This window comes from Cornus florida, unplaced genomic scaffold (genome assembly GCF_030987335.1).
Source record: "Cornus florida cultivar Cherokee Brave unplaced genomic scaffold, ASM3098733v1 CherokeeBrave_3.0.0_Hap2_Chr07, whole genome shotgun sequence".
Taxonomy (NCBI): domain Eukaryota; kingdom Viridiplantae; phylum Streptophyta; class Magnoliopsida; order Cornales; family Cornaceae; genus Cornus; species Cornus florida.
The window spans coordinates 78,348,749-78,371,514 of NW_026775577.1; the positions used below are offsets into that span (position 1 = coordinate 78,348,749).

The following is a 22,766-nucleotide window of genomic DNA, read 5'->3' on the forward strand; positions in this document are numbered from 1 at the left end:
TTAGGTGCTTATCCCCAAAATAAGCTAATTCAGCCAAATAAGAGCTTAAAATAAGCAAACTCAAGCTAGATGAAAGAAATGAGCAAAGTGGAAGCAGAATGAAGCAAAGTGTGGAAATCAGCATGTTCGATCGATCTCAAGAATACTCCGATCGATCGAAAGTTCATCGATCTAGACTCTCCAAAATGGATCCAAGCTCTTTTGTCCTTATCCAAAGATCCCACAAAGTTCTATCGATCCAACAATTCTCAGATCGATCGAAAAGATTCCATCTTATCCTGTTGTACCACTCTACCTACCACTTTCATCTCTTTCCCCAAAATATCTCAGATCTGTCCTTATCCAAAAAGGCGCCGCTATAGGAGGATCGATCCAGCCAAAGTTTAATAGATCTCAGCCAAGTTCGATCGATCTCAGAATAGGTTCGATCAATCGAACCCTCTCAAGTGCAAATTAAATTAATTTCCAGCTCATTAAAAGTTGTCTCATGGTGCAATCATTGGAAGAGCCCTTGTGTATGGAATGAATGTCAAACTCAAATAAACAAATATTATGGAGCATGCTTTAAGGAATATGACACATTTGAAGAAGCTAAAAAAGTCTTTTTTAAAGTAGGTCAAGTCTCACAAAAATCTTTTTCAAAAACTCCAGATCTTGTTGGAGTAAAAAACTTCTACAATTGTGGAATTCCAAATATTTTCTATGATGACATCAATGGAGCATGGAAAACCCATCTCATTGATCATAAGAGAGAATTTAGACAACATCTAAGTTCTCTCTCTAATCTAATAGTTGAACATACAACAATGATTGAACAGCTCAAACAACTTTGTATTCAAATATATATGACAATCAATTGGGAAAAAGATTTTACTCTATCTCAAATTAATTGGTTTTTGAAACTAGCAAAACTAGTTGAAAATGATTTTCTAACTATAGTTTTTGAAAAAATTAAAAGAATTTGTCTTCTTGAAAAAGCAAGAGACCTTTTTACGTTTGATATTTTTCGATTGATCTCTTTAAAAATAAATGATCATCAGCAAACAATAAAACAATTTTTTTCTTGATAATCATGAAGAAATAAATCATTTTAACATGGTATACAATGGTGATACTTATCTAAAGTTGTCACTATACATTGAATGTGGTTTTCCATAGACAATGGAACAAATAGATTAGGGTGTAACTAACAAAGTTATATTTTCATCTCATAACACTTATTCATAGAGGTATTTTCCATCAATGATCAAATCAATGATCTTAAAAATTACTTGTTACTGGAAATGGAGTAGAAGTATGACTTTCTGAATCTCTAGTTCCATTGGATGGCGAGAAAAGACAAAATTCTTTCAGTCATACCAAATTTGGTTTCTCAAAACCACAAAAGAAAATGAATTTGAGCATAAAACATTGCTAAATTCAAGAGAGATGGCAAAAATACTTGGACCAACCAATCTTGCTATCAACAACATAATGAGCTTAAAAGACAAAGCCATCACAGTAAGAAATATCGTTCAAGCACCATTCTTGGTTTATGATGGAAGAAGACTTTTTGTTACACAATTGCCAGTTGACTATCCAAATTATTCAGCAGAACAACTAGTTGAAGCTTAACAATTCCTTGACAATATCAAAGATTTAAAACTAAACATCCCAAAGACAATTCTTATGGGAGTCGAACAAATAGACATTGATTGGCTAAATCAGTTCAATCAAAGTCCAGTTAGTACTCCACCTTTGGATGAGTATGAACTCCATAATCTCATTAATGCAATGGAAGGATGACATAGACTTTTACCAAACGACTGCAACAATTATCCAGCACATGACAAAATTCAAGTTAAATCTACTATTCATCAACAGTGAAAAGTACGTTCAGATACTATTCATCAATAGTGAAAAGGTAGATTCAGATACTATTTATCAACAGTGAAAGTCACTTTTACTCTTCATCGAACAGTAAAAGTTACTTTTATTTTTTCTGTTTATAGCAGAAGCATTATAAGCAACAGGCATCTGAAGTTTGTTGTTATATAACTTTCTTTCTCCCTCCTTGTAATCTCTTCTCTATATAAGTTTCTCTTTTCTTTTTTTGCTTTGTAATTGGTATTAGAGCAAACGTGTAAAATCTTATAACTATAGTGAAAATTTCAACCTTTATGACATGTTTAAACCAAAGGTTTGATATTAGTAATTGTAATTATTTTTATGGACGAATTGCAATAAAATCCTTTTCACTATTACTTAGTTGTGAAAAACCCCCCTTATGAATACTTTTGGCAAAAAAATCCCCTTCAACTATCTTAAGTGGGTGTTTTTAACTAATGTCCGTTTAATTAGTTGTCTGAGAAATTTGTTTGGATGAAATTACCCCTTAACAGATTATTCTTCAGACAATTTATTTATTTTTTCTCTCTGCGTCAAGCAAGCCTTCTTATTCCTTCAAACATAAAGCTAATAGTAGATCGAGAAACCCAATTGTGGAATTAAAACAATTTTCGAGTAGTAGGTGGTGGGATCAAAACATTATATGATGAGATGATAAATGTATTTCTCTCTAACTAAATTACTTAAATATCCTTTATAATTAGATTATTGTGAATTGAATAAGGGCAATGACGTCCTTTCACATTAAAATTTTTCATATTTTTTGGTTTTTTAACTTAAGTGCATCAACTACAATAATTTCGTCTCAAAGAGTTACTTTGGAGTATTTCATGTTCTCGAAGTGAGTAAATTTTTTTTTTTTTTTTTTTTTTAAAAATTAGATTTGAAAAAGAAATTATGTTACTTTTTAATTGTCAATTTTAATCCAACTTACCTTGCAGTAGCATAATTCAATTAAGGAAAAGAAATAAATTGAACTAAGTAAACATGACAAATTATTAATTATTTTCCTTAAAATAATTAATTGTTATAATGGCTGTTAAAGATCAAGTGCACCGAAGGAGTTCTTGAGTTACATATTTTTCCATCTTCTATTCCAACGTCATGGTGGATCTTTCTTCTGTGCAGTTGTACTCAATTTTATTTTAATATTTATACATAACTTAAATATGATTTTATTGGTTTTTTTTTCTTTTTTTTAGTTTTCTTTGATAATTTTTCTTTACCGCTTCACATACCTTGCTTATTTTTCTCAAATAATCACTTAAACGGATATTAATTAAAAATACCCATGGGATAGTTGAGAAGAATTTATAAGGGAGTTGCGAAGAGAAGAATTTATAAGGGATTTTCGCAACTTGCTAATAATAGTCCATGAGAATTTTTTTGTAATTCGTCCTTATTTTTATATTTTTTAATGCGTCTTTACTAGTGTTTTACACCGTTGATGTGTCCATGTGGCACAGTAGTTTTTATTTTGAATTTTAAATTTAATAAAGAAAAATTTAAATCATATTTTACAAAATCTCCTGCAACACGGCCCACGGGCGGGACAAAACCAGCCGCTTCCTAACGACCTGACCGTCCTGGCCTCTCCTCTCCGTCTCACACACAGAAATACGCACTCTCTCTCTCTCTCTCTCACACACACACACAACGCCACTCCTCTCGCGCGCACACACAACGCCACTCCTCTCGCGCGCACACAAAACTCTCTCTTATTGAGCTGCTTCAGAACCCTAACCCTAAAGCTAATCAATCAACTTTGATTGCTGTACTGATTAACTAGTTATTTGATCGATAAGCTAATCTTCACGGTCGGCCAATCGTACTGTTCGTCAAATATGTTGCATTTGACGCTGGTACATCACCGATTGGTTTCGTTGTAGATGTTCAGGTAATGTTGGTTTAATTCTGTTGTCAGCATGATATGGATTTGTTGAGTTATGTTATTTTATAGATACATACTTTCTATTTTGTATCGATTATTTCTGCTATTAGGCTCCTGTGTTTTTTTGGATTGTTCCATTTGCTTGGAATTTCTGTATGTGATACCAGATTATCTTTGGGATTCAAATGCTTATAACCAGATCAAAGGGAAATTGAATGTTATATGGAGTCATCCTGGATTGCAGCTCTAATGTTCGATGAAATTCTTCTCTCTCTCTATCTATATATTTATAATCAAGGTTGTTAAAATCGGGATTCTAGAATCGTGTTTGGTTCCGTATAAGATTCTACCAAATTGTGAAAAAACAATTAAAGCTAACTTCTTAAACAATAAGATCTGTAAAATATAACCAAAATAAAGTCAAAACACACAATATTACATATTCATTAGTTCACAAATCTCAAATCCTAACAATATTCCAAAGTCCAAATATAAATAAAAGAGAATGTAGCTCAAAATAACATAGAGTTCTAACTCATCCATCTCCAAAGTTAGAAACTAAAATTACATATCCATAAAGTCATCATTGAACTCTTCATCATCACCATCTTCCTCATTAGCATCATCAACGGGATTTAATGGCTCCACGTCTTCATTATCATCAATTGCATAAATTTCCTCAACTATAAAGCATAAAGAAAGAAAAAAAATTAATATAATTTAATAATTTATACAATATTATAATAAAAGTTTAAAGTTTAAGTTCTTACGTGTCCTAGTCATCCTTTCTTGAACTTTGTCATCAAGAACCCTCAACCATTTAGTTTTTGTTGGAAGAACCGGATCCTCTTTTTCGGTAATCCATTCATCATCGAAAGAGACATCGTCAAAACAAATTGGTTCTACAATGGCTTGTCTTTTCACGTGCCTCTCCCTCAATTTTATGTTATACATAACAAATACCAAATCATTCAATTTCTTTTGTTGCAACCGGTTTCTCCTTTTTGAATGCACCTAAATATATTGCCAATGAGGTTAAAACTTAAAATTAAATTACAACATTATTAAAATTTTAGAACTATGCATTATTCGGTAATTTACCATCTCAAAGGCACTCCAGTTCCTTTCACATCCCGAAGAGCTACATGTTAAACTCAATATTCTAATTGCAAACTGCTTTAACTCGGGGCACTCATCACCATATGAATTCCACCATTCAGCTATTATATTAAAAAAATTATAACATTAAATTTAAAATTGTTTAATTTTCAATTGAAATTTGAATTATAAAATATAATAAATTATCAATTATCAATATTGCATTTTCTAACCTGGAGACTTCTTGTTCCTTGTCAATATTGCATTTTCTATGCCAAAGAGCCCTCTTGCAGCTTTGAATGCGTCCATTTGGCAATCAATTTTTACTCTCTCATTAGAATCAGGAACCATTCTTTGGAGACATTTATAAACCCCTATTTTCACCTCTGCATCTAAACGGAAACTTGGACTATAATGGAATTGGGGATTCAGAAAATATGCTGTCGCGTGCAAGGGTTGATGAATTTCATCAATAATCTTCCAAATAGGTTCTTACCTGCAAAATCATTAATTTAATGTAAGTCTAGTAATTTTCAGTGTAAATATTTAAAAACAATACTATGTTCTAAACAATAAATTAAAACTTTACCACTTTTTGATGTTATTGAAGTTTTTTTGAATTTCCTCCTTGGCACGATCTATTGCTTCATAAATGAATCCTATAGTCGGTCTCTCATTTGAATCCACCAATCGGAGTACTTTAACAAGAGGTATTGGAGCTCTTAGACAATTAGCAACATTTGTCCAGAAGTTACGATTGTCTAAAGCCACGCCTTCAATTCTTTTCCCGTTCCGTGTCCTTGCAAACTTACTAGACTTCCACTTAGAGGATGTAAAAAGATTTATCAATTCTCCTTTTAGTTGATTAAGGCGCTGCAAAGTTAAGTAAGAAGTGGCAAATCGCGTCACTGCAGGTCTAATAAGCTCCTTGCCATTTGTGAATTCCTTCATCCAATGGGTAAGCAAACACCTCGAATAAATGTATGAAACAATCTTCCTTCCATCTTCAATTGTCTCACTATGCATCTCAATTTTTTTTTTAAAATCCTCCAACATCAAATCAATGCAATGAGCGGCACAAGGTGTCTAAAATAACTTTTTCCTCTTTTCCATCAACATCTCTCCAGCCAATTTGTAGTTAGAAGCATTATCAGTCACAACTTGTACAACATTTTCTTCTCCAACTTTTTCCACAATCTCATCTAACATTTCAAAAACCATTTGGCCAGTTTTTGAAATATCAGAAGTGTCTCGAGATGACAAAAAGATAGTTCCTGATGGACTATTGACAAGAAAATTACATATTGAACATCTCCTCCTGTCAGACCACCCATCTGACATAATAGTACATCCAGTCTTCACCCATTCTCCTTTAAAATTCTCGAGTATATTCAATGTTTCACGCACTTCCTTCTTCAAGAATGTCTCTTTAATTTCATGATAAGGAGGAGGAATAAGCCCTTTCCCATACTCTCCAATCCTTTTAATCATAAGAGGAAATATGGGATTGTTCACACAATTGAATGGTATAGCACTTGTATAAAAAAATCAGGCTATGATTTGACATACTGCATCTCTCTCATCCTTTTTAAATTTCTCATTCATTGTTGTTTGTCGTGCTGACTTCTTTGTTACAAATCCATCCATTGAACCACATTGTTTCTGCTTCTTTGATATGCATTCACCATCATCATCATCGATATCAACATCATATAATTTTTTTTCTCCTTTTCACTTTCCTCTGTATGAGCTTGAAGAAGGTTTTGAAATTGTTTTCTTACTTCTTCGGGCACTTGTGGACACGGCTCAACATTTAAATGAGTGCCAGCCAAAGTGATGTTTATGCCGATAAATACCCCTATAATGAGATGAGTTGCAATACCGACACTTCACTTTTTTTGAAGTCCCATCCTCAACCCCATGTTCCCATCCCGGATCTAATCTTTGTCCTGGAGCATTTTTTCTTATACTTTTACCAGAACTTCCAGCTGATGACATCTATAACAATATTCATAATTTTATATAATTCAAGTTATTCAACCAATCAAAAGTTTTACATTCATATAATTTAAATATTTGTGATATACTGTTATACATATAAAATTGATGGCAGCACACCAAATGCCCATTCAAAGGCCTAAAAAGTTTGAAGAACAAGGAGAAAGATCAGAGCTATTATACAGGAATGTAATGACCTATATAATTAATGATGATTATATATATATATATATATATATATATATATATATATTTTCAGCTTGTTTGTTAATTAATAATTTATTTTCATATACATATAAGCATGTGTCTATATATTTTTCAGCTTGTTTGTTAATTAATAATTTATTTTCATATACATATAAGCATGTGTCTATATATATATATATATATATATATATTTTGTGTAAGATATAAAAAATCAAGTCCCTAATTTCCATAGAAAAAATCAAGAACCTAATCTAATAATTTTGTGTAAGATATAAAAAATCAAAACCCTAATTTCTCTACTGTAATACAAACTCCAAGAAAGAAATAATAAAAATTTAGTACCCAAAAAAAAAAAAACCAATGGATGAATCAAGTTAATCAACTACTAGAATTGGAACAATTGAATGTGGAGAAAAATTGATTATCTGCAAAAGGAGCAAAATTTTCACTTTCATAAAAAAAAAAAAAAAAACCAATGGATGAATCAAATTTTCTTTGGGCAGGGGGCGTTTGACAGAAAAGAATTTTGAAATCAAGAGATAGCTGTATATGCATATAAAAGTGATGGATCAAGTGATGATTCTTAAGAAAAGGGGTTTCTGTAATAAAAAATTAGGGTTTCTCAACTTTCTCTAATAATAAATTGGATCAACTGATCAAGTGATGGATCAAGCAAGAAAAAGAGTAGAACATACCTAGACAAAGCTGTATGGATCCGATCTGCTCTCTTTGTGCCAATACAGTGCCGCCTCCTCTTAGTCCTCTCACCTTTGTGACTTCTATATTTCTGTGGGTGTTCCTGTTTCTGACTTTCTGTATGTAATAGACTAATTAGCTTTGTATTTTTATTTTATAATTTATAGAATGAAATCATTAGTTACTTATCAAAAAAAAAAATTTATAGAATAAAATCATTAAATATTGTTTCTATATTATACTTGGGTCAGGCCTGGCCAAACAACCAAATTAACCAATAGAATAACGGCCCAAAGGACCAACACTATAAAGGCCAGCCCAAAAGGCCCCAAAACACCAAATATTGTAGAATCGGTAGAATCGTGTAGAATCGTACGATTCTATGATTCTACCAGCTATTCTACCGATTCTACAAATTGATCGATTTTGATAAGATTTGACTCGATTTTGTGTTCTGAATCGTAGAATCGTACGATTCTACGATTCAGAATCGCTTTTTTGATAACTATGTTTATAATATAACTTATCAATATATATATATACACACGCACACACACATATATATAATATGCTGACAAAATGAAAAAACATTAGTGACTTTTGTAGATTTAGTGTTTGTGATTACATTGTGACCCTTCTTTTCTTTCTATAAGCTTTAGAGTTTAATCTTATTTGTAGTTTATATATAAGGAAGTAGTATAATTCCATATATTTTTTTAGCATTATAAACTCTATTGTTAACAGCCTGATTGTTTTATTTGGAGTTTTCAGTTGGCTAATGAAGATTTAAATTCTAGTTTCTTTTGAATTATGTTTAATTGGTTTTGCTTTTAAAACTGTGAATCCTTGACATGGATTCACTTGACGGCTTGTTGCCGCTATTAATTTTGTTCCATTGCAAATACACAATAGTTGAAGTATTAGGTAATGGGTGTAGAATGTTGCAGCTAAAGTAGTTAGGAAATGACATTGATGGTCATAACTCCTCGATGGATGGTTTTGCAATGAAGCTCTAGTTCACTGTATTAGCCACTCTTCCTTGACTTCGTGCAAGATTTCGTGGCAAAGTTAGACTATCTCACATCATAGATAGACTTATAGGTAAAGAAAACTCTATGCTTTACCCAGTTATGACTTTGTGAACGTGGAGAATCTGGACTGAGAAGGGTAAGTGCCTAAAAAAAGGAACGGATAACTGATAACACATGCACACAGAGCCCCCATGATCTTTGTTATGATTGTTTTGGCTGATAATCGTTTAGCTTTTGTGTTTGTTTGACCTGTTTTTAATTTTTGATTTCCATTTTAAGGTGGAAGTGTTCAAGAGTTTTGCTTTTATTAGACTGCTGGTTTGATTACTTTGTGGATGAAAGCTTACCTTTTTTATTTTATTTTATTTTTTATTTTTAAAATCCTGACACATAACAGACGCACCCACATACCCCTGCGGGGATTTGAACCCTTGACTTACTACAACCTTTGATGGTTACTTTGAATGTCTTAGGAAAGCTTACTTTGTATTGTTGTTTCGGGGTTCCTTTCCATTTCAAATTGCCTTTTAATGAAATTTTACTTATAACAGTAAATAAATAAATAAAAATCTTGTAATTTTAAAAAAGAGAAAAAAAAAAATCTTGTAATTTTTGTGTGAATCCTTCTCAATTTGTACGTTATACATCACCTTTTTTTCCCTTTTTTTTTTAAAATCTTGTTGAACTTTTCTATTATTTGGTTAGATATTGCTAAACTTTGTTTCAAAGGTGACCTGTTTACTAAATAGTAAAATGCTTTTGTCAATTTTGTTTCACGTAGTTTGAGCATTAACCACTTGCATATTCCTAGGTGACCGTTGGTAGCCAATTAAGTACTTAAAGCTCTTCTAAAAGCGGTCATGTCAAAGTCACTGGAATAGAAAACAAATGCAATATGATCAAAGGCGGATCTAGGAACTGTCAATGGGGTGGGCTAATAGTAGTAATAATTTTTTTTTTTTTTTTTGGGCTGGGCTAAAATTAGGTATAGTAAATTATTATTATTATTTTTTTTGGGGTGGGCCGGCTAATTGTAGTAATAATTTTTTTTTTTTGGGCTGGGCTAAAATTAGGTATAGTAAATTATTATTATTATTTTTTTTGGGGTGGGCTTGAGCCCACCCAAGCCCACCCCTGGATCCGCCAGTGAATATGATACAGGCACATCAACTCAGTAAATCTTAATTAAGTAGGGAAAACATTGGACATGTAGCGAGAAGCTCTTGATGGGGCATGGTTGTATGGGAGACATTGTATTGGGTCCGATGCAAAGTTGCAAACTAAACATGGGCCACATTTACACTAGAGGGACTTTAAGAAATGGTTTCAACTTCTTGATTTTTTTTTTTTAATTATTATTTTTTGATATGGAACTTTTAACTGCACATAAATAGGTGCTCAAAAGTATTCATGTACAAATATAGATATACGCATATGCACAGTGCATTCACGCACATATATATATGGATATATGTGTATGTGTGAGAGAGCGAGCATAAACTTCTTTATCATTTACTTGGTTAGATGATGCTGCATCCACAATCACATGGAGCCACAAATACAGTTCTGACCAGGGAGTTTCTTTGTGGCTAGGGTTAATGTTTGACAAACATTATTTTATGTTGACTTCATTTATCTAAATTGATAATATTGATCAGATGGCAAGTGTCTTGGAGTGCTAAACATCACATAAGTTAATTTTGTTGGGCTTGATTAGCTGGTTTCTAGTTCTATGTTTACTATCATCAGCATTCACAAAAAACAATAAATTATAACAGAAGCTGGCTCTTTTTATTCTAAATGCATGAAGGCATTGACAATTTCCTTTTCCTTCCAGTTAAGTATTTCTATGTTACAATTTATCATTTGTGAACAAAATTATTAGGTTATGCTTTCCATTCAATTTTTCAGTTTTTATCCCCTATATACATTGAATTTCTTACACAATCATAGTTTGAGATATATTTATCTCTCTTCTTCAATCCAATTTATACAGAAAAATTATAAGAAGGTTTTGTAATGAACATAAGCACGGTTATGTACATGTTTGGTAGGCATTTCTAGTTTTGTCTTTGAGGATGCACCTTGTCCTGTTAGGGACAAGCGTACAATTGCTCATGAGTGACACCTTGACTGTATTATTTCTTGGTATACCCCCTATTTTGTTTTGTCACAAAAACATTTTTGCGCTATTGCATTTTTATGTAAGATCGATTTGTTTTGATAGACCCCCACACTCAATATGTAATCAAAGTTGGGTTCCTTAGATTTAGACTCAAGATTTCAGGTAATACTAGTAATAAGAGCTTATTTTGTTTACATTATTATTATTATTATTATTATTATTAGTAATTTTTTTGTAGTACAAGTATGTTTCAGATCTCCTTAGCTTCTACAATCTTGTTCCAGAAGTTATTATTAATTTTTTTTTTTTTTTTTTTTCATAGAAGTTTTATACTTATTGTGGTTCCATCATAAATGAATATTAAGTTAGAACTTTGTTAGCTTGCCTAGTAAAGATCAAGAGGAGTCATGGTTAGTGGAAAAGATTGGGAATGACGTTTGAGGGTAACGAAGAGAAGGTTATGGAGCTATTTCACTCGATTAATAAGGAATGGGAAGTGGTTAAAAGCAAGAGGAGCTCTTTTTAGAGGGAAGAGAGGGAGCTCCGCAACCTTATTTCATATTTGAACCATGATGGGAGGTTAAAGACGGAGAAGGAGAGGGGTAGAGGTAGGAGGAGGTATGGGGAAATCCCATGTTTGCACATAAAGCTTAGGGTGGCGTCGTTGAATGTTTGAAAAGGAGTAAGGCTATCTTAGCGGAAGTGGGGAGCTCAAGTGGTATGCTTGCTTGGCATCTTCTTCTGATGGGGTTGTGAGGAGTTTGTGGGGGTGGAAGGTTTATGGAGTGGGAAGCTTTGGTTGCTATTGTCTCTGTCGGAGGCATTTTACTCATGTGAGATAGGAGATGGGTGTCCAAGGTAGATGTGTGGAAGGGTAGGTTTTCTTTCTCAAGATTGTTCTCTATGGAAGAGGATGGACCCTGTTGGGTGATCTCATGGGTCTATGGTTCAGTACAGGATGTGGAGAAAGGACTTTTATGGGACGAGCTAGGGCATGCCAAGAGGAGGTGAGAGAGCCCTTGGTGTGTGGGAGGGGATTTCAATGTCATTCGATTCCCTGAAGAGAAACCTATAGGAGGGAGGTTGACTTTGGCTATATGGCAATTCTCAGAGTTTATGGATGCCCAACAGTTGATCGATTTGTCAATGGAGGGGGCATCCTTTACATGGTCTAGGGGCAAATAGTCACCCACTTTTTCCCGGCTTGACAGATTCTTGATTTGAGGAGAGTGGAAGGAGAGGTTTCCGGGATGTGGCCCAAGTGGCGTTGCCTCGCCCAATTTTGGATCACATTTTGTTGCTATTGGACTATGGAGGCTGAGGAGGAAGAAAATTCCATTCAGGTTCGAAAACATGTGGCTCCACAGTCAATGTGAAGGATTTCAAAGATAGAGTCAAGTCTTGTTGGACTAGCTATGTGGTGAGCGGCTAAGAAGCACACACACTTCTATGAGGTGTCTTGTCCGTGTCAGACACTGACACTTCATGGACAATCCTAGAAACGCGTCTGACACTTCATGGCCATGTCCATTAATTAAAAATAAACTGCATAGGGAGGATTCGTCACGATGGAGATTTATTGAGCAAGGAGGAAGATTTTAGCAGGGGGACTATCTCATTTTATCAACGGCTATTTACGGAGGGTTCTAGACTGGAGTTCGACATCACAAAGTAGGACATGGAGCATCTAGAGAGGCCATTTGGGGAGGAGGAGATGTTGTTGGCTCTTAAAAGTTGCAACAGGGATAAGGCACTCAAGTCCAGATCGATTCACCATGGGGTTCTTCCCACATAATTGGGAGGTGGTTAGAGGTGAGATTAAGGAGGTTATGCACTTGTTTCATATACACGATTTGAGAAGAGCTTGAATGCCTCTTTTATTGCACTTATTTTCAAAAAGGGAGGGGCTATTAATGTGAAAGACTTTAGACCTATTAGTTTTATGGGGAACATGTACAAAGTAGTAGCCAAAGTCCTAGTCCTACGGTTGATGGAGAGTCATTAGTGGTGTGATCTGAGAAATGCCTTTGTTAAAGGACGAAAAATTCTGGACTTCGTCCTGATTGTTAGCGAATGCGTGGATGCCAGATTGGCTAGTGGGGTGCCTGGAGTGGTTTGCAAGTTGGATGTGGAGAAGGCTTATGACTGTGTGAATTGGAGCTTTCTGCTGTATGTCCTAGAGAGGATAAGGAGTCATGGAAGAGATAGATTTGGGTCTGTATCTCTACCGCATGGTTCTCAAATTTGAATTACGGGTCCTTGACTTGGTTCTTTGGCAACTCTCGAGGTCTGCGGCAGGGTGATATCTCTGTCCTCCTCTTATTCATTATGGTGATGGAGGCTCTTAATAGACTAATGAGGAGAGCTGTGGAGCTAGGCTTCACTAGAGGTTTAAGAATAGAGAGGGACTCCTCTAATCAGATGGATATATCTCATCTTCTGATCACTGATGATACCATCGTTTTCTGTGATGTGGATGAGGCGCAATTGAGATTTCTGAGGTGTGTTTTGGTGTGCTTTCAGGCGGCTTCTGTGTTGAAGATTAATCTTGGGAAGAGCGAGATTATTCTGGTGGGGGAGGTGGTCGAGATAGTCTATTTGGCTAATATTTTGGGTTGTGGTGTAGGATCGTTTTTGTTTTCATATCTAGGCTTGCTGTTGGGGTCTCCATTGAGGAGGGTTGCTATCTAGGATCCTATGGTGGAGCACTTTGAGATAAGGTTGGAAGGTTAGAAAAGGCTATGTCTGCTAACCCTTATAAAGAGCACCCATTCGAACCATCCAACTTTTTTTCTCATTATTTCAGACTCCTATCTCTGCTGTGAAGAGAATTGAGAAGTTGCAACGGAACTTCTTATGGGGTGGCATGGGTGATGAGTTCAAGTATCACAGTGTGGATTGGGAGCAGGTTTGCACACCTGTTCAGCTAAGGGCCCTGAGCGTCAGGAGTTTTGATTCGTTCAACAAGGCCTTGCTGGGGAAGTAGCTGTGGAAGTTTGGGTGGAGAGGCTCAAGATCTGGAGGAGAGTTATTTGCAGAAGTTTGGTGGTGGGTGGTGCTTGCCAGAGGTGAGAGCATTTGCAAAGATGTGTGTGGAAATTTAAGGGATGGGATGACTTTTTCAAACATATTGGCCCTGTTTGGGGGAGTTTTCAGTTTCTAAAATTCCTTTCACTGAATAGGCTTTGAAGAATGCATTTTGATGAAAGGAATTAAAAACAAAAAAGTTGTTTGGTGGATAATTTTTTTGAAGCTCTTTTAAATATTAAGATAATTTAACTAGACAATTATATCCTTAATAAACTACGAATAATACCAAAGAGTTTAATTGGGATGTACAAAGACAGAGAAGAGAATAAAAACCATAATTAAAGTGATGGAGTGAAATTGCCGATGATGTAGCAACAATTAATTGGCATAGTGAAGATCCGCGTATAAAAATTTAACCCAATTTACATGCTAGAAGGTTTTTTATTTATTTTTTATTTTTATTTATTTTATTTTATTTTATTTTATTTTTTCCTTTACTACATGATAGAAGTTGAAAGAGATGGAGAAAGAAAAGGAAAGAAAAATTAAATGAAAGAGAAAGATGGCAGAAAAATATCTCATTTTTATTTATATTTATAATTATAAATCATTTAACAGCGGAATGGGTGGCCTTCAAACAAAAGAATTTATATATATATATATATTGTGTGCGTGTGTGTGTATATATATATATATTGAGAGAAAGAAAAGTTATTTAGAATTCTATATAGCCATGTAGGGTTGAATTTTGGATGAGATTTCATAAATCTTGGAACTCTTCAGACTTTGAAGTCAAATAGGAATCAACAATAATTTTTCGTGCAACTCCACAATCTCTTTGTTCTTCCTCGAATCGTTTTTTTAACAATATTTTTTCAGTAAAGTTTTGTTAAATTTTGCTCAACATTATTTATTTTTTTATTTTTATTTTTTGGGTAGAGAACAAATGAAGAATTTGATACAGAAAGAGAAAGATAAAAGTTTACATAAATAGAAATAGGTTAAATAATGGACAATATACGAATTTTATATTTCTTACTGTGTGTAGCTTGGGGGAAGTCGATTAGGAAGCATGTTTTATTGGCTTTGGTTAATCGGGCTTCTAGACCACTGAGATTTTTTTAAAATTCGTTTTCAGAAATTTTACCAAATGCTCTTTATTATTGGTAAAGGACTTTCTGGGCTTAGAAGCCCATTTTGAGGCTACAAGAAGCCCAGCCAAACAGGCCCTTTGTTTTTAGGGTGAAAGAGTGGGAGGTTTGTTCGCTTTTGGGCAGATGTGTGGTGTGGGGATTGATCACTAACATTTATTTTTTCGAGATTCTTTCAGACTCTCGTGGACAAAGAGGTTTTGGTTGTTGACTATTATCGCCTTGATTGCGGGAGGTTATCTTGGGATGTGCAATTTTGGAGATCCTTTCAGGATAAGGAGCTAGGAGATATTTGTGAGTTTCTAGCGTTGCCTTATAGGCCTGATGTGGGTGGGATGGGCCCAGATGATTGGTCTTGGATGGGATCCAGTCAGTAGTCTTTTGCAATGTGCTCCTTTTATGATGTAGAACAGCTCGCTCACGATTATCTGAGCATACAGGATCATCGCAAATCAGGGAGGCTGAAAAGGTAAGGAGAATAGAAGAAAATAAATAAATAAATAAATAAGGAAAAGTCAAAAGGAGATTTGGTGTAGTTGCCAGCAATAGAAGATATTATTCTCCATTGCAATAGTTAAGGAGGATTCAGAAAATAAATAAGAAGATTTGGTGTAGTTGCCAATAATAGAAGATATTATTCTCCATTGCAAGATTTAAGGAGGATTCTAATTCATAAAATCTCAGATTTCCCCTTTAATATTAATTCATGCATGCTTTCTTTCTTTTTATTTTATTTTTGACTTGCCTATATAAAGGCAAGAGATGTAAGTCTACAAACATCATCATTATCAATATAATTTTAGTTTCTCTCTTGTGAGTGTGTTCTTTGTGAATTCAAGGGTTTAACCCTGTTCTTTATCGTTTCCGCTACGTTAGCTGGTATCAGAGCAAGGTTCCGAATCCAAGCCTTTGTTTTCGATGGCCGGTTCACGAGATGGAAGCAACCCCTCCAGCGACGGTGATCGTGATGGAGTAGCTCTTTTGAGGGCTGAGTTTACTGAGTTTCAAACCAACGTTAATCGAACCTTGCTTGATATGCATGAAACTATGCGTCAAGTATTGGTGAGATTGACAACGGTAGAGCTTAACCACGAGAACAACAGGCTACCCAATGACGGTGATCACGGACGTCTTGCTGGTAATCACAACCCAAACCCACCGAATAGGCAACCAGCCTATTAGGAAAATGCCGGTTTTGGTAACAACCGAGCCGTATAGGTGTTTGGAGATAATCGAGGTCGATGGAAAATTGATGATTCCAGGGATTTTCGTACGAAGATTGACGTACCCACCTTTCAAGGCTATCTTCGTATCGAAGAATTCTTGGACTGGATTAGTGAAGTTGAACGTTTCTTTGACTATATGAAAATCCAGGAGGAGAAGCAAGTCAAACTCGTGGCCTTTAAGTTGAAACTGTCTGAGATTGTCACGGCGGCAGAGAGAGCAGAATCGTTACTGGAGAAGTCAAAGAATCGATCTCGTAGTTCATATAATACCCTGCGTCCTACACATGACATGGGTAAACAGACCGCGTAGCCCCTGTTCCAATGACATGGCAAGGCATTGGAGATGGTCTAACAAATGCCAAACCCGTAGCACCCATAGGCCCTGTTGGAAGGGGAGCCCCAGCTGTAAGAGAAAATCCCTATGCACACCCAAGTATGGGCAAGTGTTTTCGATGTGGAGAACCTGGCTATAAATCCAACAATTGCCCCAAGTAATTGATAGAAAATCTGGTCGAGCATGAGGAAGGCGAGGGTGAGGAAGGTGAGTTCCTTACCTTTGAAGAAGAAGAGGTGACTGAAGGAGACAATGGCGAGTTGTTGCCCCACTCTTTAGTCGTGAGGAGGTTGATGTTCACGCCAAAGAAGGAGGAGCACCCGCAGCATAATAATGTGTTCCGTACACGTTGCACTGTCAACCATAAGGTATGTGACATTATTATTGATAGCGGCAGTAGTGAGAACATTGTTTCCTTAACAATGGTTCAAAAATTGGGGCTTAAAACAGAGAAACATCTCCATCCATACAAAATTGGATGGATCAAGAAAGGCTCAGAAACACGAGTAATTGAAACCTGCACCATTCCATTCTCAATTGGGAAACCATATGCAGAGGAGTTGCGTTGTGATGTAGTCGACATTGATGCATGCCATATGATATTGGGCAGACCATGGCAATTTGATGTCGATGCCACTCACCGTGGTAGAGACAATGTGTATATTCTATACAAGAATGGTCAAAAGATTATTTTGGGTCCGCTGAAAGAAGCCGAATTTCCCAAGGGAAATTCAGTTATGTTGATCAACAGTTAGGAATTTATGGCCGAAATAACAATTACCCCTGAAATCTTTGCTGTTATGTGCAAGGGGGAAGTAGTTGAACAACCTCCTTTTACAGTACTGGCAATAGTACAGCCATTACTGCAGGAGTTTAGTGAGTTGGTGCCGGAAGACTTGCCTGATAGTCTCCCTCCCATGAGGGACATTCAGCACCACATTGACTTGGTGCTCGGGGCGAGCCTTTCAAATCTACCACATTACGGAATGGAGTCCAAATGAGAGTCAGATCTTACGAGAGCAAGTGAAAGAGTTACTACAGAAAGGGTTGATTCAGGAGAGCATGAGCCCATGTGCTGTTTCGGCCTTGCTAGTACCGAAGAAAGATGGTAGTTGGAGAATGTGCACTGTCAAGTAAAGATTTCCCATTCCACGGTTGGAGGATATGCTGGATATGTTGGCGGGATCGAAAGTCTTCACCAAAGTGGACCTCAAGAGTGGATACCATCAGATCAGAATCTGCCTTGCGGATGAGTGGAAAACGGCATTCAAGACAAAAGGAGGACTGTACGAGTGGTTAGTCATGCCATTCGGATTATCCAACGCGCCAATTACTTTCATGCGGTTGATAAATCAGGTACTCAAACCATTTATTGGTCAATTTGTAGTTGTTTATTTCGACGATATTCTGGTTTATAGTCAAAGTGAAACATAGGCAGAACACCTTTTGCACTTGAGAGAGGTATTAACCGCTTTTCAGAAGAATAAATTGTTCATTAATCTGAAGAAGTGTAGCTTTGTGACCCCAAGTCTAGTATTCCTTGGCTATGTGGTTTTTAGTGATGGCATTCGGGTAGATGAGGAGTAGGTGAGGGCCATTTGGGAGTGGTATACGCCGAAGAATGTGGGAGAAGTATGCAGTTTCCATGGCTTAGCCACGTTCTACCGAAAGTTCATCAAGAATTTCAGTAGTATTGTGGCTCCCATCACAGAATGCATGAAGAAAGGAAAATTCCAATTGGGAGAGGGAAGCTAAGATAAGTTTTGCCTTAATTAAGGAAAAACTGTCAACAACCCCAATCGTAGTCCTTCCAGATTTTGAGAAGCTATTTCAGGTAGATTGTGATGCCTTTATAGTGGGAATCGGAGCAGTTCTATCACAAGAAGGAAGGCCAGTAGCGTTTTACAGTGAGAAGCTGAGTGAAGCACGTAAGAAGTGGACTACCTATGAGTTGGAATTCTATGTGGTGGTGCAAGCTTTGCATACATGGGAGCATTATCTTATCTAGCGAGAGTTCATGTTGTCTACAGATCACCAGGCACTGAAATCCATTAACAATCAAAACAGTGTTAATCGGATGCATGCGCGATGGGTGGCTTGTATCCAGCGATTCACCTTCTCGCTAAACACAAGTCAGGCCAATAGATCAAAGTTGTAGGTGTACTAAGTCGGAGAGCAGCTTTCTTAGTGACTATGAGGGTTGAAATCACAGGGTTCGAGTGCCTGAAGGAGTTTTACGAGGCTGACGAAGACTTTTGCCAAGCCTGGGTAGCTTATAAAACGAGCCAATCCTTTAAGGGGTTGCACATGCAGGTAGGATTTCTCTTTAATGGCAATCAGTTGTGTATTCCACAGAGCTCTTTGCGGGAGCAAATGGTTCGTGAATTGCATGGAGGAGGATTAGGAGGACATTTGGGGGTGATAAGGCGCGAGAGCTGGTAGAAGAACGATATTATTGGCCGCAACTCAAGCGTGACGTGGAGAAGTATGTGCGGCGGTGCTCAATCTGCCAAACTAATAAAGGCCAATCTCATAATACTGGTCTTTACACACCGCTGCCTATTCCAGATGCTCTATGGGAGGATTTATCCATGGATTTTGTTCTAGGGTTGCTGAGGACGCAACGAGGAGCATACTCTGTTTTTGTGGTGGTCGATCGATTTTCCAAGATGTCCCATTTTATTGCATGCAAGAAGACGAATGATACAGTCCAAATGGCCAATCTTTTCTTTATGGAGGTGGTTCGTTTACATGGGATGCCACAGTCCATTACCTCAGATCATGACCCCAAGTTCTTGTCTCACTTTTGGCGGACTTTACGAAAGAGATTCGATACCTCTCTTAATTTTAGTAGCACCAGTCACCCCAGACTGATGGCCAAACAGAGGTGGTGAATAGGTCCCTTGGAAATCTAATTTGCTGTATTTTAGGAGAGAAACTAAAATAGTGGGATCTTGTTATTGCCCAGGCAGAATTTGCTTACAATTGCATGGTTAACGAGTCCACTGGCAAATCCCCATTTGCTGTTGTGTATTGTTGTCCTCCAAAAGTTGCTTTGGATTTGATATCCTTGTCGAAGTTGCCAAGGAAGAGTGTTGCTGCAAAGAAAATGGCTGAGCACATTAAGACCATTCAGGAGAGTGTCAAGAAACATCCAGAGGAAACTTACACCAAACACAAGGCCGCAGCTGATAAGAGACGAAGGAAAAGAGTATTTGAAGAAGGGGACCTGGTTTTGGTGTATCTAAGAAAAGAGAGATTTCCAGTGGGAACATACAACAAGCTAACGGCCAAGAAATATGGCCCGTACCAAATTCTAAAGAAAATCAACGACAACGCCTATGTGATTGATTTACCCGCTGACATGGCCATTTCTTCTACCTTCAATGTGGCTGAGATACATGAATATTATCCGCCAGATTCGTGTAATTTGGGGACGAGTTCTTTTTTTGTAGGGGAGACTGATGTAGAACAGCTCGCTCATGTTTACTAAAGCATACAGGATCATCGCAAATTAGGGAGGCTGAAAAGGTAAGGAGAATAGAAGACAATAAATAAATAAATAAGGAAAAGTCAAAAGGAGATTTGGTGTAGTTGCCAGCAATAGAAGATATTATTCTCCATTGCAAGAGTTAAGGAGGATTCATAAAATAAATAAGAAGATTTAGTGTAGTTGCCAATAATAGAAGATATTATTCTCCATTGCAAGATTTAAGGAGGATTCTACTCCATAAAATCTCAAATTTCCCCTTTAATATTATTTCACGCATGCTTTCTTTTTTTATTTTATTTTTGACTTGCCTATATAAAGGCAAGAGATGTAAGTGTACAGACATTGTCGTAATCAATATAATTTCAGTTTCTCTCTTGTGAGTGTGTTCTTTGTGAATTCAAGGGTTTAACCCTGTTGTTTATCGTTTCCGCTACGTTTTTTTATTAGAGGTTAGTGGATACTTAGGGGCCTCTTTTTCCTCGAAACGTAGTGTGGTGCACCAAGGCATCTCTTTAGGTGGATTTTTGTTGGATGGATAATGAAGCTGGGGAGGATCTTGATGATCGACAATCTGAGGTGGAGACAACATCATATTATCTTCAATTGGTCTTGTTGGTCCTTGTGTAGTTGTTTTTGGGATGCGCTCCTTTTTGAGTGCCATTTAATGAATTTTACTTGTTAAAAAGAAAAAAAAAATGCTAATAATTTCAAAAGAAGGTCCAAAACTGAGAGTTAGTTTTTCCTTTAGAGCTGCTTCAACTCCACCAACCTTGTTCTAAAGCACTTCATACTTAAATCATGAAGTGTTGGTTTTGGATGAAGAATCTAGTATGTGGTATCTCATAACCCTAATTTTGAAGGCAAAAGATTGGCCATCCTCTTTGCCAACCTAAAGCACTTTTGCTTGATGATATTTGTCTTGAACCTAGTACCTATTCAAACTCTTAAAGCAAAGGATAGCAGTATAATCATCCTTCATTTGTCCCACAAAGAGTAGTTGTTTCACCAGTGAGAAAGTAGTGGTACAAATTTACCCTGTATATTTTAATATCTTTATAATATGGAAATTGGTGATATGTGGTTGAAATCAGAGGATTTCCAAGGGGAAGTCTAGTCTTGGTGGGAGGAGGCGATGGTTACAGGTTTCTCTAGCTTTGTATTAGCTAGGAAGTTTCAAATTCTCAAAACTGAGCTTAAGTGGTGAAACAAGGAGGTGTTCGGGAACCTTGAATGGAAGAAGAATAGAGTTCTCGCTGATATCGCTGAGCTTAATCGTCTTGAAGAGTTGGGATAGGATGTGGAGTCTTTGCGCTCTTAGAGAGCCTCTTGTTAGGCGATTTTTGCTGAGATCGCGACTATGGAGGAGATTTCGTGGCATCAGAAATCTCGGGCTTTGTGGCTTAAAGAAGGGGACCGCAATACGAAATTCTTTCACAAGCTTGCTAATGCTTCTAGAAGGTGTAATCATGTTGGGCGTATTCATGTGAATGGTTCGCAGAGTTGTGGAGAGAGGATGAGGTGCGCAGGGGGATTTTCTTTTTTTACCAGCAGCTTTACACTGAGATGTTGGGGTGGAGACCTAAGCTTTATGGTCTCCACTTTGATGCCTTTTCTGAGCTGGATAGAGACAGGCTTGATGTCCCATTCTCTGAAGAGGAAAGTGCGGAAGGCTCTATCGAGTTGCAATGGTGATAAAGCTCCGGGGCCAGATGGGTTTACCATGTGGTTTCTTATGGAGAGTTGGGAGGTGGTGCACAGTGAGGTGATGGGCACCTTCCAGGAATTTCATTCTCATGGCATGTTTGAGAAGTCATTAAACGCATCTTTTATTGCCCTTATTGAAGGGCGGCTCTTCTAATATTAAGGACTTTCAGCCATTTAGCTTAGTGGGATGCATGTACAAGCTTATTGCCAAGGTTCTTGTTCATAGGATGAGTAATGTATTGGATGGAATTATTTCGGAGTCCCAGAATGCTTTTGTTGGAGGACGACAGATCTTGGATTCTGGTCTTATAGTAGGGGAATGTGTAGACTCCAGGTTGAAGAGTGGGGTCCCTGGTGTCTAATGCAAACTTGATATTAAGAAAGCTTATGATCACGTCAACTGGAAGTTCCTTCTTTACTTGCTTAAGAGGATGGCGTTCAGAAATAGGTGGAGGAAATGGATCGAAAGATGTATTTCGTTCGTCATGTTCTTTGTTCTTGTGAACGGATCTCCTGCTGGTTTCTTTCCGAGCTCTCGAGGCTTGAGACAAGGAGATCCCTTGTCGTCTTTTCTATTTCTTATAGTCATGGAGGGTTTGAGCTATAATTTGGTGGACCCTAGAAAGAAAACAAATTCCCTTACCAATCATAAAAAATATTGAAGATATGTATATAAACACACAAAGTTCGTACCACGTGGTGACATTTGTGAGTTTTCAGTAAATGCAGGATTGCACCAGTGTTCGGTGTTAAGCCCATATTTATTTACGGTAATCTTAGATGAGATAACAAAAGAATTCCAAAATGAGATCCCATAGTGCATGATGTTTGCTGATGATATTGTGCTCTTGAATATCTCTAAAGACAACTTAGCAATAAAACTAGAAATATGGAG

At 36.6% G+C, this 22,766-nt stretch overlaps 3 protein-coding genes across 3 annotated transcripts in view; 2 read left to right on the forward strand and 1 right to left on the reverse strand.

Annotated features, from left to right (window-relative positions):
• The first annotated feature begins 3,422 nt into the window (after positions 1-3,422).
• Positions 3,423-22,766, forward strand: part of LOC132267329 (uncharacterized) — a 40,871-nt gene continuing 21,527 nt past the window's right edge. Inside the window, exon 1 of the mRNA XM_059768476.1 lies at positions 3,423-3,784. The gene's annotated coding sequence lies outside the window, so the exon portion shown is untranslated. The remainder of the gene's footprint in view (positions 3,785-22,766) is intronic.
• LOC132266331 (uncharacterized) lies at positions 4,343-5,902 on the reverse strand. Its single transcript, XM_059767185.1, has 5 exons — positions 5,466-5,902; positions 5,110-5,285; positions 4,880-4,998; positions 4,549-4,792; positions 4,343-4,461 (listed from the first exon to the last, which is right to left on the reverse strand). The coding sequence occupies exons 1-5, from the start codon at positions 5,900-5,902 to the stop codon at positions 4,343-4,345; spliced, it is 1,095 nt and encodes a 364-aa protein (XP_059623168.1).
• LOC132266333 (uncharacterized) lies at positions 21,525-22,233 on the forward strand. The gene is made up of 2 exons (XM_059767187.1): positions 21,525-21,929; positions 22,012-22,233. Exons 1-2 carry the CDS (start codon positions 21,525-21,527, stop codon positions 22,231-22,233), a joined length of 627 nt encoding a protein of 208 aa, XP_059623170.1.

Excerpts from the sequence above, each read along its gene's own strand:
- LOC132266331 (XM_059767185.1), bottom strand. The coding sequence starts at position 5,902 with ATGCATAGTGAGACAATTGAAGATGGAAGGAAGATTGTTTCATACATT. Across the intron at positions 4,999-5,109 it reads AAGGAACAAGAAGTCTCCAG|CTGAATGGTGGAATTCATAT; the intron begins GTTAGAAAATGC and ends TTAATATAATAG. Across the intron at positions 4,793-4,879 it reads ACTGGAGTGCCTTTGAGATG|GTGCATTCAAAAAGGAGAAA; the intron begins GTAAATTACCGA and ends CAATATATTTAG.
- LOC132266333 (XM_059767187.1), top strand. The coding sequence starts at position 21,525 with ATGGAGGAGATTTCGTGGCATCAGAAATCTCGGGCTTTGTGGCTTAAA. Across the intron at positions 21,930-22,011 it reads GGGAGGTGGTGCACAGTGAG|GGCGGCTCTTCTAATATTAA; the intron begins GTGATGGGCACC and ends CCCTTATTGAAG.